At 47.7% G+C, this 15,309-nt stretch overlaps 2 protein-coding genes across 2 annotated transcripts; both read right to left on the reverse strand.

Moving 5' to 3' along the window:
* Nucleotides 1–1,197: 1,197 nt before the first annotated feature.
* On the reverse strand, nucleotides 1,198–4,441 carry tnfsf13b (TNF superfamily member 13b). The gene is made up of 6 exons (XM_084688910.1): nucleotides 3,819–4,441; nucleotides 3,592–3,736; nucleotides 2,895–2,951; nucleotides 2,552–2,676; nucleotides 1,869–2,019; nucleotides 1,198–1,717 (listed from the first exon to the last, which is right to left on the reverse strand). Exons 1-6 carry the CDS (start codon nucleotides 4,137–4,139, stop codon nucleotides 1,605–1,607), a joined length of 912 nt encoding a protein of 303 aa, XP_084545036.1. The 5' UTR covers nucleotides 4,140–4,441; the 3' UTR covers nucleotides 1,198–1,604.
* Nucleotides 4,442–4,680: 239 nt separating this feature from the next.
* Nucleotides 4,681–9,120, reverse strand: abhd13 (abhydrolase domain containing 13). Its single transcript, XM_084689934.1, has 2 exons — nucleotides 8,903–9,120; nucleotides 4,681–7,972 (listed from the first exon to the last, which is right to left on the reverse strand). Exon 2 carries the CDS (start codon nucleotides 7,932–7,934, stop codon nucleotides 6,873–6,875), a length of 1,062 nt encoding a protein of 353 aa, XP_084546060.1. The 5' UTR covers nucleotides 7,935–7,972; nucleotides 8,903–9,120; the 3' UTR covers nucleotides 4,681–6,872.
* Nucleotides 9,121–15,309: the final 6,189 nt, after the last annotated feature.

The raw sequence follows: 15,309 nt of genomic DNA on the forward strand, positions 1-15,309 counted from the left end.
CCCTCCCTAGCCTCAGCATCGTCCCCCTTTCCTGCTCTGGTGTTTGTGCAGCCTGCTGGTGTGTTTGCTGACCATCAGAGGGCTGGCACGGCCCTTCAGTGGTGCTGCCGAGGCGCTGCTTCCCCTCCCACCTCTCTCTCCATCTTCATTCAAATGAATCAATGTCAAATCAAACCCATTTCACGTGGACGTGAAATGGCAAAATGCGCCGAGGCCAAAGAGGTGCACGGCAAGATGTGATTGATGCGACGGGGAAATTACACACTTTTAAGAGATATTTTTTACTCTCTCTGGGACTCTTTCTCTTTCTGTTGGAAGGCAAGACGCCCAGTCAATGAGTGACCACCCAGGGTGCTTTGTGTGTTTGTGTCTCTAACATTTGGCCCAACGGTCTGTGTGTGTGCGTGTGTGTTTGTGTTTGTGTGTGTGTGTGTGTGTGTGGAGATATTTGTGGTACTGACTGGAGATGAAACAAGATGTGTCTCAGATCAAAGTAATCCTAAATCTATAATATGATGCTTAGTTTAGATGGGCATGGGGTGCTTTAAACAGACATCACATACTGAGACTTCCCTATAGGCTGCATTGTATACATGATTGATGTGTTTTGTACTGTGGTCTATGTCGGGAACTCAGTGATTTAAGGGAACCTATAAACTACATGCATTTTACCAGTTTCCTTACACTGGTTGCTTAGCCCTCAGACTTGTCTTCAGTAGAAGGGTAAGACTGGTCTACAACAACAAATTTGAAGCCCATATGAGCAAGAAATCTGTATCCTTATTCGTGCCATCCTGTAATGCAGGAAGCTGCTGAAATTATTGTATTCATTTGCTCTTCTTCCTTCTACTTTAACTACAATCATTTACTCTACTTGACTGTCTCCTCATTCCCATACATAACCATGTTTTTTAGGCTTTCCACCCTCACATGGAGAAACGATGCAAAAACAGACGCAATACTCACTGCCCTCTGTTGGCAGAACAAAAACTAACGAATTTACAGTAACTAAAAGACATCAAAGCACAAACAAAAGGTGTAGTTCACGACAGGCTGTGTCCGATAAACGAAAAAACGAAATATCATCACAGATACAGTAAAGCATTTCAGCAGTATCTTATCACACCTGTCTTATCGGACGTTAACAGTTTGAAAACATTTGAAGCAGGACTAAGGATCCAAGTCGCGGTTCCCTTTTCATGTTTTACAGGTAACTTTATTCAAAACACTATCAGCTCAGACTGGTTTGCTCCGGTTATCATCAACTTCAAATTGGAAGGTAAAAACATATTGAAAAAAGCACAAATAAGCCTCGAATTAGCTGAATGACGTAAATAAGCAGCGTGCTGTTAGATTTGTCCCAGCTGTTCTAGTCCACTCCCACAGTAACTTCCCATCCTTTTTATTATGGCTTCCTGTCACCAGCCAGCTTCGACGGCGTGGATCTCCAGCTCTGTGTCTTATCACCTCATCAGAGGCCGTTGTTTCTTGTTGCTGTAGCTGGTAAAACCAAGGTCCCCACAAAGATCTAAAGAGCTCATTCACTCTGGGGCCTCCCTCCATCAGTGGCTGGGTGATCCCAGGTTCAAGATCACCTGGGTGGGTCAGGCCAGTCTGAAGGCCCCCAGAAAGGTAGAATCTCCATCCAGGGAGATGATGGCTGTGGACCTGGGAATCAGAAGCTCCACCCTGTCTCCCACCTCCAGCCTGACAATACCTGGAGAGGGACAGATCACGTTGTTATTATTCACACGCACACACACACGCAAACACACATGCGCTCACATGCACACCCATGGACATGTCCACCTATGCTCACACTGGCACGCACGTGCACACGCGACGCAAACCCGGCCGGGTTCACTCACCCCCTGTGTAGCAGGTGTTGTAAGGGTGGACGGGGTTCATGTTCTGGATGCAGCGGAACAAAATGACGTTCTGGGGCTCATCTCCGACCACGGTCCTCTTCCTCCTGATCACCTCGTGGCCCATGGCGAAGGTCGGGTCCCTGTAGTACACCTGGGGGAGGTGGGGGGGTGGGGGAGGTTGGGAGGGTTGGGTGAGGTGGGGAAGTTAGGGGAGATAGGGGAGATGGGGGGGTAGGGGAGATAGGGGAGGTGGGGGGGTAGGGGAAATAGGGGAGGTGGGGGGGGGAGGTGGGGGAAGGCAAGCTGAAACCCGGGGACAGGAGATGGTGACTCACAGAAAAGCAGGAAAAGGATTATGAACTTGTTATTAATTAACCCTTGCATCAAAGCTGTTGCGTCCTGTTAGTTTCCATGGAGAGAGCCCTGTGGCGCATTAAGGCAAAACCAAGATATGGTCAGTGCCATTTTGAACTTCCGGCTTCCCGGTCTTGTGCAGTAGAGTGGCTTGCCGTGCTGGCTTCAAAATAGGTCTATGCCGCCTTACCAAGATCCATCTTGGCTTTCGCTACAAACTGAGAAGCTTGGGGTTGGTACCTGGTACACATGGATGGCCCTGCTTCCTCTCAATGCTGGAAACACTGCATAGTGAACAATGCCCTCTAGTGGTGACAGTGGGTAGTCACCTGGCTGTAGACAAAGTAGTATCCCTCCTCTCTGACCACCATGGTGTCACTCTCCGCATCGAGGGCGGAGCCTCTTTTAAGCCCCGCCTGCCAAGGGATTGCTATGTGCTTCTCCAATGCAAACTCTGGATGGAAAGAGAGACAGGTGAATGACAGTAATAGAGATGGAGATCAGTCAGACACTATATGCATCAGCAGTGTAAGTAAATTAGCGGCATCATTTCGTGCAGACAGAAAAAGAATCATCTGTGTGAATGAGCTTTGGCCAAACCAAGGGAAACCCATTCAGAGGGCTCTTCAGAGAGAGTTTTGGTGAGGATATCTGTAGTCCTTATTATCGTACCTTTCTGGAAAGTTGTTCTTTTGCTGTCAGCCAACATCTGCAAGCAGGATTGAGACACTGAAGGAGAGAAAGGTGGAGGAAGTGAAAGGTGGGAAAGGGGGAACAAGATGGGGGAGGGGGTCGGAGGGCAGGAAGGGTTAGGAGGAGGAAAAGGTTAGAGGGGTGGATGAGGAGAGGTAGAAAGAGGAGGGAAGGTGGAGGAAGAGTAAAGGAGAGGAGGAGGGGTACAGACAGCAGGGTTCAAGGAGGAGGAAGGAGGTTAGGTAGAAGGATAGCTTTCAGAAATGGCCTTCTGGTAACATAATATATGCATGCACTGCCTGCCTACCCTGAATGTCTAACCACACAGCATGTCTGTCTTCCTGTAAAGCATTGGTAAACTCAGCTATAAAAAGCAATGCTGCATTCAACGTTGAGTGTTAAAAAAAATTACCACCCTATTTCTCACAGAAGTTGCAGGTGCGAAAAACACGTTCTCACTGACATTTTGTTGCATCTCAGCACCGTCTTAGAATGCCTACATAAAAACACACATTGAACTCTGGGGTTAACAATTCCGATCTAGAATAAACCACTGATTTATAGTCTAAGGAAGCAGTCGAATACTTCCCTCTGCCACGCAACTGCAAGTCAGTGAATAAGAAAACGGAGCAAGTGTCGATATCTGTTCTTGTCTCTTCACAGGATCGGTTCGTACCTTTCTCCGTCCCCGCGTCCACACTCCTTTTCCTGATTAAAGGCTGGGGGTGAGGGAATTCTGGATGGGGAGAGGCGTCTGGAGGGAGGGGTGGGTCCGGGCATCCCCTCCTGGCTCCGGAGCTGCTCTCTATCTGCTGCAGTGTCTGAGAGAGCCATGTTCAGACACGTTTCTCCTCCTTTATAAAGCAACAAACCCTAAACCACAGTGTGTTCGTGATCTCTTACCTCCCTGTGCACCGCATCTCGTTGCTCTTCTCTCCTGGAGGGAGAGCGCAGCTCCTCCACCTCCGCCTGCAGGGCCAGCAAGTGACAGAGACACAGGGCCGACAGGGAGGACGAGGTGACGGCAGCCAAAGTCAACAGCAAGACCGGCCACGACAGCCTCCTCCCACCATCTGACTCCTGGCCTGCCCATGGCCCGGGCTCAGCACTAGTCCCTGCCTCTGGCACAGACTCTGGAACACCTCCACACCCTGTAGATGCCATCCCCTGAATCAGAATAGCAGCATGGTCAGGTCCCTTCTGCCAGGACAGCTGATAAACCATACCATGCCTTTATCTGTCGATCTTGCTGTTCAGTGTATCCCTGTGGTTTGTCTCTTTGCTGTGTCTCAGTGACGGCTGAGTAGACTGTACCCTTCCTCTTCTCTATCTGTCTCTCCGTATTGAGTTCCGTTCTAATAACCACAGTTAGTACTTCCTGCTTGATTAACGGCCCAGCAAACACACTCTGCATACACTTGTTTTCTTCCTTCTGACTTTCTTTCTTCCCCTTACAAATCCTCAGATCTAGAAGCTTCTCCACTCGAAATACAGAATGTTATTTTAGTCTGAGCTGTTACCATGTAGGGCTTTAGCAAACACAGCCGTCTTTTGCAGACAAAGACGGTGACTGTGTCTGGGCATGAGAACCTTGGAAACTTTCCCAAAGTTCACCCACAGAAAAGCAGAAGTGTCAGAAATACCTTCATTATACTGGTTTAAACGAAACTAAGCATGAAGCATGGAAAGGCCATAACGGGCTTCCAGATGATTTCTGTGAATGTGGAACCAAACATTGCATAATTTGGGGAATCAAACACACAGGAACTTTTCATAATCCTCAGATTAATAATTTATTGCATGTTACTGTACAGAGAATACAAAGGGAAGCTGTGTCCTTAGAAAAGAACCGGTCAAAATGGTTTGGGAAATAAAATAACACCAACATTATTAAGCGTTATTAAAAAAAGAAATCAAAAAAGCATATTTAGATGCCTGATTCAGAGATTAAAGCATTCAGTAGATATACAGACCGTGAATCCACTCCATCACATTGTGACACAATGGTCTTTCTGTCAGTGAGCATACAGTGCCACTTTATAACCATTGCACACCAACACATTAGCAAACTCATTAACATACATTGTGACATTGATAACCCAACATCCCAGCTGGCAGCTTTCACTCCATTCACCAGCCTGGTAACCTACAAATACTTCGAAAAAGACCAGCACACACCTGTAAAGGCATTGCTTTAAGAAAAGGATACAGACATTCAGTTTGGTATAATGACTTATCTTTATCTACAGAAGGATCCAGTTTATCATTCAGTCCCCAGAGCTAGCTCCATGGGTGGGGTCACGCCGTCAAGTTGCCTGTCTGCCAGTCAGCTTTCTGTACAGTCGAGTATGGTGCCAAGCCATTGTTAGTAGTTGTTGTTAGGGCAGTCGTGTGGGAGGCAGTGTGCCAGCCCAACCTATGGAGCGCAGGTCCACTCAGTCATAATCTGCTCTGGAGTAGAGCAGGAAATCAAACCTGGCACACCCAATCAAAAAAAGGCTGGGAGAGACTGATAGACCAGCAGGAGTATTGGGTTGGGTAGAAAGGCAAGACAATTCATTCACTGCCTGTCTGTAGGTTTCTGAACACCCATGCACAATGCATATTATTAAAAACTCCCAAAACGCAGTGTCAGAAGTAAGACTGTACATTACTCCCTTAAGTACACTGCTCGACTAATCCACAATCAGCACAGAGGCTCTACATAATGGAACGTAGTGTGCAATACAAAGTTCAAAAGAGAAACACTGTTTAAACAGACAGTTGTGAAACCCTTGTTGAGTCCATGTTGACTGCTGCTTACACGTGGACTCGTATCAAAAATGGCTGCCAAAGCTGAGCAGGTTCAGGTCTTCTTCCGCTGTTCAGAGGACCTAGATGGCTTTGATATCACTGCAATGCAGTCGGCACAGCGCAAGGTGGAGAAAGGGAGAAAACAGGCTGTGCGTGTTGTTGTTGTTCCAGCTCAGTCTGGATCCCTGGAAGACATGCAGGAAAGGTTACTTAAAACCTAAAGCTTGTCGGCAGACTCAGAGCAGACAGCCATTTCACCTGGAGGCCATGGCTCTGGATGACGATGCAACACTCCTCACTGGACAGCTGCTACACAGAAAGAAAAGCTTGAACACTTGGCTAAACGTGCTCAAATGAAAACCAAACCCCTTTTAAGCCCATACCAACGTCCCAGCATGTGTGTGTTTGTGTAGCAGTGTTAGTGACCCGTCTGCATTAGGGAAGATGCAGAGTAATGCTCAAACCGTCTTCCGCGAGTAAGGTCTAAGGTTGTACAGCCTTGAATCAGAACAAACCTTTTATTGGATGGCTGAAACATCAATCATTTGTTGTTATATATTTTAAGGGATAATTCGATTTCACTATAGGCGAAAGTAGTCATTGACTCACTTAAAATGTTTAGGTAGACCTACAACAAACACAGCATTATAAAAGTTGTATATTTTGTATGACTTCTGTTCCAAAAGATATACTGTATGAAAGCAGCTGCCCCACAACACACACAAAACTCTGCAGCCCTTTCAGCAACCAACGACACATGTCAAAACAGACATGTAGAAACAAGAAAGTTTCAACCAAACCCAGACAAAAAGTATAAAACACATCGAATCTCTCCCAGGATGTGACTAGTTAAGCCTGGACCGGACCAGCCCTGCTTTACCTAACCATGTTAGCCTAGACAAAGTTCCATCAGTTCCCATTGTGTCCAAGTTGAGGTGTCAGATGATAGTTATACTGTGTAACAGGCTAGGCTAACATCCCATACCATGGCCCAGAAAACAACCCCAGGCCACTGCATGCAGAGGGGAGAGAACAAGGAAAACCCGGCTCTCGCCATCCCTCCAGCCTCCCATTCGACCTCTCTGCTTGAGGTCGTCTCCGTGTTCCCTCCCTCCCTCCCTCCTCGTTCTTCTCCTCCTCCTTCTTCTTCTCCTTCTCTCTCGACTAGATGATGGTGACGCTCGCAGTTGACTGGGCATTCTCGTCGCGGGCGCGGCTCTGCAGCAGGTCCTTGACAAACTGCTCGAGGGCCGAGAAGTAGCCCTGACACTGCCAGGTGTCGTTGTGCGTCCCCTCGGGGAAGATGGCCAGCCGCTTAGTCCGCGCGGGCGACAGCTCGTACAGCTGCTTCATCATGACGGGGGGGATGAGCTGATCCGACAGGCCCGAGACAAACAGGGAGGGCATGCGGCACGAGGCCACCTGGCGGTGGGACAGGAACTGGTTGCGGTAGCAGCAGAGGGGCAGCAGGCGCATGGGGACGAAGGAGAAGAGGGTGGCGGCCATGTGGGGGATGCTGAGGAAGGTGTTCTCCACCATGATGGCGGCCACGCGGTGGGGGTTGGCCGAGGCCAGGCGCACCGCAACGGCGCCCCCTAGCGAACGGCCAAACAGCAGCACCTTGGTCTTGTCGAGGTCGGGCCGGGTCATGACGTAGTCCAGCGTCGCCTCGGCGTCCAGGTACAGTCCGTCCTCGCTGGGCTCGCCCTCGCTCTTACCGTAACCGCGGTAGTCGACCAGCACGACGTTGGCCTTGAGGTTGACCAGCATGAGCAGCGCGTTAGGCACCCGGTGCCCGATATTGCCTGCGTTACCATGGAAATAGAGGATGGTGGGGGGGGCGGATGAGGCGTTGGCAAGATTGGGCTGGTTGCCAGGGGCGACCCCCGCAGGGATGTCTCCCCCTGTGTATCGGAGCAGGATCAGGTTGAGCCTCACGCCGTCCTTCGTTCTGATGTAGATGTTTTCGTGGGGGATGCCCGTCGGCATGGGGACGTACAGGCGAGAGGAGGAGGGCTGGTCGGGGAAGTAGAGCAGCACATCCTGGAACTTGTACAGGATGCCCGCCACAGAGGCCAGGATGAGGGCCAACAGCAGAACCCCACCGTACAGGTGGAAGGTGAGGATGAGGGCGAGGAGGGAGATGCGGCAGGCTCCCCAGGACCAGGAGGCCAGAGCCAGGGCACATCGCTCCACTGATGCCCACAGCCTCCACGGCTTCTCCATGGCTGGGTTAGACAGGGCTGGATAACACCACGCTCAGTCTGAAGAGAGGGTGAGGGAGATAAAGTACGTACACATACAGCTAGAACAACAGGGGCAAGAGGATATACTTGGCTATGTGTGACAAATGACAAAAACCAGACGCAGTGTATTCTAGTTTGCTGCAGAACCAGCATTTACAGTTGGTAATCTAACTAAGCTACATCTTCATAAATCTTTCACCTCGGATCAGAAGAAGCCGATGCAAACACACTTAACAATTCCTAGACACAATCACCTAGGCTACCCCATATCGGACCCTGCCTGACAGTGGGAGGAGAGTCAGTGCACTACAGCTCATTGGTTAATGGTCTGGCTCTTAGCAGTCGCTGGGCTAGATCCTGTATCAAAACGACAGCGTAGTGGAAGCGCCTGTAACCTACTCTTAATGGTTCACTACGGTACTGCATTAACGGATTTACCGCCTTAGGCCGAGCTACGGAAAAGGGGCACTTTCCTTTTTTCTGTGTCGCTTCACACTTCGGCCTTAATCTACCCATCCACATTGAACAGATTAGTTCCAAACACGTGTAGCTCGTACCTAGTGAATTAACATTAATCAGAACTACACGATCAAAATATTCACAAAAACAAGGGTACTGTACCTAGCCTACCTAATAATATAGACTGTAAGCTTCCTATTTACAGTACAGGCAACTTTGGATGGGTAGGCTAAATACCGCAACTACTGTATCTTGACTAAGATCGACACTTACCGCACAAATAATATCAAACAGATGGCAGATTTACTAGTACGGCTCAAATGTCTCTCAGTCACTGTAAACAACAAGGAGCTAAGAACCAACGTTAGCTTGCTAACTAGCCTTGCTATCTGTTAGTTACCAGGGATTCAACCTACATTGTGAACTGTCTGGTGTGATGACTAGCTAGCATTCTAGCCGAGCAATATTAAAGCTGGCTGGTGCACTTACCCTGTTCTCGTATTTCGCGATTCATTGCATGCCGAAAAACAAAAAAGATTGCAAACTCTACACTGACACTGACTCCAGAATTAGTCAATTCAAACGTTAATAGTATTGCTCAAGTTGCCAATGCCAAAGAATGACTTAAAGCTAGAGATATGCAGCTATAGCGTTGCATCCACTTCCTCTTTGAGTGTGTGTGACGTGTGCGTGTGTGTGTGTGTGTGTGTCATTTGTGTGTCTTTTGTGTGCCACCTCGTTGAAAGCGCCGTGTAGTACTTTACCCCAAAGTAATGTTCCATATACGTTTACTGTAATATCGCGTTTCTTAATCCAGTAGATGGTGCTCTATCAACGCGACATTCTTCATTGGCTCTGGCTACTGGTTGCCCAATACTTCAACCAACAGCGTACTGTAAGCTTTACATCAGTGGAAGACTGGAAGTCAAAACCAGAACAAAACCCCAACCTCGAGACATCAAAACAAGGGCCGCAAGATCAATGCTCTGTTGTTAACTCCTCAAAATGATTTGATCAATATAAATTGTAATTATTCTGGCTGATCTACACAGCAGTCAATATAATCTTACTGACTGGCTGTAGAATGAGGAACAGGAAATGAAAGGTTTCAGTGGAAGCCACGCCAAAGGGCATGACATAAATAGACAAAGGTAATCTTTATTTAGGGCTTCTTTTGGAGCCAGTAACACCAGGGGCCTGTCGAAGTAGCAGTCCCCTGAGACAACATTCTGTACATAAACTGGAGAGTGTTGACATAAAGGGATTATCAGAATAGTTCAACCAGCAAAAATATGTGTGTGCCTGCATGTGGCTTGTAGATTCGTAAAATGAGATCATTAGAGAAAAATACAAATATACACAAAACCCAACATGTGAGAAAACTGACAAAGCTCCCACTAAAAGGGATTAAACTCCTTTTATGATACCACAGTGCTCTGTGTTGGGAAGGTTAGAGAAGCAGAACAAGTTCACCTCACCCAGTTTTAGGAGGACTTGGCTGCTCTCTAAGCTTATGAATGGATAGAAGAGAGGAGGAGAAGAGGGAGGAGAGGGAAACCAGGGATTACAGTTCAACCTCAGAAAGAAAGCCTGAAAGCAGAATAAACACAGAAATGCTTTTTGGGTTGTGGTAGAATTAGCTGTTGTTTGACGTACTAGTGGTTTTAGTATTAGTAATATTAGGTGTGGTTCTGGTCTAGTACTAGTGATACTAGATTCTTGTTTCATCAGTATAATTATGAAAAGAATGTGAAAACATGAAAATGTGAAATGAATGATCTTTGAACTACAGTATCTGTGAAACTATTTGAAAAAATTATGTGTGGGCTGTGCTATGTCTGACCTTGGATGAGACAGACAGATTATTGACAGACACATGCAGCTTGACCAATAAGCTCAGTCTTTAAGCCTGATGCACCTGATTCTAAATCAGGGGTGACAGAATCGAAACCGTGTCAACGTTATGTTGTGTAATGATGACTTTGTTTACTAAGTTGAAGTCATTTTGTAGCTGGCACAGAAATGCAGAAATCTTCCAGGGATTGCTGTTCATGGAGGAGTGGCTGTCAGCAAGAATTGACCAGTGAGAAACATGCAATCTCCTCCTCCCTATCACTGCTGTCACATGTGACAGACTGGTCTCAGCTGTGGCGCAGGGGCAGGGTCAACCAAGGTCAGTTGCCGTCACTCCAGAATGACAGGAGGGTCTGACGTGACGACAACATCAACATCCCAGTAAGGTGACCAAACACGTCCGTTAGGACGTGGATGTCTGATCCACTGACATGAAACTAAATCTCCCGGTTGGCTCTCTCGACACGGCTCTGGAACACAGTGGAGATGGACCCCAATACATCTCCAGCTCAGCCTGTTACATGTGAAAACGAGTCATAAAAGGCCTATCAGCACCACTCAATAGAGCCGCTGCTGAGAAGCCAAGCCATATCATTTGTGTGAATAAGCTGACAACATACTATGCTGAATTGATAGGATATCACAGTGTGTAGTGATGCACGTTGAATGATTGGTGAAAACATCTCCAGCTACACACACGCATAGATCCTGATGAACAAACACACGCATGCACACACACACACGCAAACACTCAGAGCGGTCTCCATGGGTTATAAGGAGAGCAAAGTGAGCGTGGATTCCGTTTTATAAGAGAGCCAACAGCTGGCAAGTTGACTCTGTCTGACCTACATCGCAATCAGCTAAGACGTACCGTTCGGAAACATATCCGACGCACAAACACATACTCTCACACATAAACACATCTAGACTCCCCCATCTAATAACTAATTTACTTGTCAGTGTAAACAGCTGGAGGGTCTTAGTGTTCACCAAGCTGGGCCGGCTGGCTGTGTGACAGGCTGTTGGCTGGCTGGCTGATTGACTGGTCAACAGGCTGAATGGCTGATAAGCTGGATACCTTAGACTGGTTGAAAGACTGGTCGGCGGGCTGCATGGCTCACTAGTCAGTTGACTTGTCTGACCTGACCTAGCTGGCTGTTGGATAGGCACGCTGATTGATTGGTTGGTTAGTTTGCTGGATGACTGCTGGCTTTCTATAACCATACATCATTCCAGGCTAAAGTGATTTTTCTTCGTTTTTGTTGTTGTCGAATATTCCAACATTCCAAATTGTTCTGGGAATTTTTGGGCAGAGCAGCATTTCATTGTGGGAGTCCTTCTTCCTCACCCTAAAATGTGAGAGTGTCGTGTCTCAGCATAACTGTCTGTTTCACCACTATCAGTCATGGGGTGTCATCCACAAGATAGCAGTTTCCGGTGTCCATGACAACCGTACTGTAAAATGAGTCATCACCGTGGAGACGGAGTATGGCTTTGAGTCAAAGAAGACAACATCATAGCGACACTTCACACTGAGCTAGTCTCCACAACAGCCTTCACAGAAATGCCACAGACCAAAGTCCACAGACCCACACACAAAACTCCCCCGACATTCTCACTCGACCCCAACCCACACACACATACACGCAGACACGCACACCCATCATACACACGCAAACACACACACACCCATGAGAGGTCAACCAGCTTGGAAGATAACCCACAGATGACAAAATCCTCCCTTGGCAGAGCACTAGAGCATAAAAGTGCCCCTCCCTCCCTTCCTCCCTTCCCTATCCCCCCCTTCCTATCTTCTCTCCCTCTTTTTGGCCTCTCCCCTCACCCTTTTATCGGTCTCCACCTCCATCCCTGCCTTTTTTCACCCTCCCTTTCTTCTCCTTTCTTCTCCTCCCTCCAACCTTTCTCCCACTCCTCTCTCCCCTTCCACCCGTTCGTCCCGTGCTCTTCCTCCTCTCTCACTTCCCTCCACCATCTTACCTTCCCTAATACCTCAGAATTATACAAAAGATAGGGAGCGGACACCTTTCTCTCTGACAGTTAAGCCACTTACTAAGGGCGAATGGGAGCTAACAGAGAGGGCCTGATCGTCTAGGAGCAAGAGCTGGTCACATCAGGAGACAGAGCCCTTCCAGGCTGCCCCACTCAATGCCTGACAGGAACACGTTGGGTGGAAATTGCTGCATATCTCAGGCGACAATTAGCTGGCTTCCTGTGGTGCAGAGACAGACATTAAATAAGATTTCCATTTCAAATTGAATGGCGTGCTACCCACCCACCGCCCCATCCTCCCACTGCCCCCAAACCCCTCATCTAACCCTCACCACTCCCCCCCCCCCCTTCACACACTCCTTCGAAAAGGAACGGTATTGCATAATTCATTTCACACGTACTGTATGTGCATGTGTGCGGAAGATACTATGGTGAGGAGAGTCGGGGGGATGTCTAGGTTATTTCTGTGATGTTGATGCTGCTGCTACCTTCTCTCTCTCTCTCTCTCTCTCTCTCTCTCTCTCTCTCTCTCTCTCTCTCTCTCTCTCTCTCTCTCTCTTCTCTCTCTCTTTCTCTCTTCCCGGTGCGAGTCCCGATGTCCCTCTCAAACCAGCCAGACACCCAGGACCAGGAACCACACATCTCGTTTTGGCACCCCCAAACCTTATAATGCCACTCTGTTCAGCGGAGAGGATGACCACCAATTAAAATCTTCATCAACTTCAGATTTCTTTCTGAGTATGACCTTTGGGAGTTGGGATTCCATCCCCCTCCCCCTCCCCCTCCCACACACACACACACAAACTCTTTCTTTCTCTTTGAAGCGAGGCCTCGAGTTACTTTGCTAGGTTTGTAATTTATGGCTTCTGCTACCGGGGGCCCAGTACAGTAATGATGCCTGGACCTGCTCACCTAACTCAGAGGGAGGGGGGAGGGGGGTCACTTACACAATGACTCCCACACGCACGAGCACCACACAGTCATGCACACGTACACTCACGTACACTCACACCCACCCACGGGGAAGTCTTTGAAGTCAGTCTGGAAGGAGTCAATAGGCCCTTCTCCATGTTCAGAGTGTGTCTCTATGTAGGACACCATCCCTCTGTGAAGGTCAGTAAGGCTCAGCCCAGTAATTAGGCTGTTAGAGTAGTTTGTTTGTTTGGAAACAGCCTCTCCTGGCTGAACTGATCTCAGCAGACAACACAGACTCTCGTCGCAGTGACTAACAGACAGGCCCAGGTCTGGTTTAAAGGTTACTGGACTGTCCTGTGGTGAAAAAATGCCATCTATCATCTTTCATTTAACAAGCTGTGTGTAAGTTTTGTGTGTGTGTCTTGGTATGTTAACATGGACACTTGTTTTTATGCAGTGTATATTGTTGTGTGTGTGTGTGTGTGTTTGTTTGTGTGAGTGTGTGCGGGTGCAGGTGTGTGTGTGTGAGTAAAATCATACATAAGTACAGATAATGGATTTTCTTTTTTTATGTTGAGGAGACACAATCCATTTATCTGAATGAAATAATTGACCACGGAACACAATCATTACTGTTCTGCATCTGTGACATGCAATTCCACTCAAAGGATTTGACTGAAACAACAACGGAAAAAAGTTGGGCTATGATCATTTCACATACAGTACACACAGACACACACACTCACAAACACACACACAGACAGATGTAAGTGAGTGAAAGAGACCTGGTCAACACCTCGATCTAGCCCCAATTTAGCCCCGCCCACAAAACAATTTGAACAGGAAGTTGGGTCTGGAGTAGCTTGGTTGCGGAAAAACTATACCCGAACAGGAGCTGTTCGGACCAATAAAATTGTCTGGCTTTATACGATGATGGACAGATGATAAACAGTAACGTAATCAACCACGTCACCAAAGAGCGCTTGGGTTTAATTTGTTTTCAACAAACAACTTATTACGTTGCTCTGATTGGTTGTAGGTCTATCCAATTGAGCGAGGAGGCATTTGTTTTGCAAGTTCGGTTGAAACACACCCCATACTCACAGCCCAACAGAGAGTTATCAGAATCATTCTGACTAGAATTATGAGCATGACAACGTCAGGCTAATCATCTGATGCAAATGACTGAGGACACTCATCAGTGTGTCCGCTGTGTCACCAAGGCCTGCTCCTCCCCATCATTAAGGTGGTTCCCTCTCAGCTACATCTCAATCCTTTTATTATACTGCAGTGGATTTGAAAAGGTGTGTATGTGCGTGTGTGTGTGTGTGTGTGTGTGTGTATATTTGTAAACCAATCAACATGCTGCCCAACCACCTGAAAAAGCTTGCGGACCAATAAATCAGTCCTGTGGCCGAGTCAATAGCGCATTGCAAGCAATCATCTGACCAATTGACTTGTGAGAATGAGATGGAGGAAGGATGAGGAGTTGTGGAAAAGGCTGCAAGAAGGGAGTGGAAGAGTGATGAAGAGAGTTGAGGGGCGGGTTGATACATTTATGGTCAGAGTCAGGTCCACCAGGTCATCCCTATATTACCAGGGGATACAAAGGTCCTCATCTGGCCTCTATGTCTCTGCCCCCAGCCCCCAGCCTCTATACCCCCCACTGCCCACCCCGAGCAAGCAGTAAGTCACACTAATGGATATTGCCATGGTAACCTTGGGATTTAAAGATAATGGTCTAAACCTATATCTGGGCAGTATATCATCCCTATCCTCCCTGCTCTCTTCTGCTGCTCTTCTCTTTGCCGCCTCCCGACCATGCTCTCTCACACACTCTGTCTCTCTCTCTCACACACACACACATGAACACACACTCACACACACATTATGTCACCCTTGAGGCCAGCGCAGTAAGAGCTTAATGAAAAGATACTTTAGGTTCGCCATTCCACTGGGGAGACATCTGTAAATGTCAGCTTTAATAGCCGAATACTTCTGCTGATGATCCATCTGTGTGTGTGTGTGTGTGTGTACGCATGTGTGCGCACACAATTGTACAGTAAACGTGTGTGTGCGCAAGCTTAAGTGTATTTGTGGATGTGTGCTTGTGAGTA

Source organism: Hypomesus nipponensis, chromosome 23 (genome assembly GCF_054491055.1).
Source record: "Hypomesus nipponensis isolate SF chromosome 23, ASM5449105v1, whole genome shotgun sequence".
Taxonomy (NCBI): Eukaryota; Metazoa; Chordata; class Actinopteri; order Osmeriformes; family Osmeridae; genus Hypomesus; species Hypomesus nipponensis.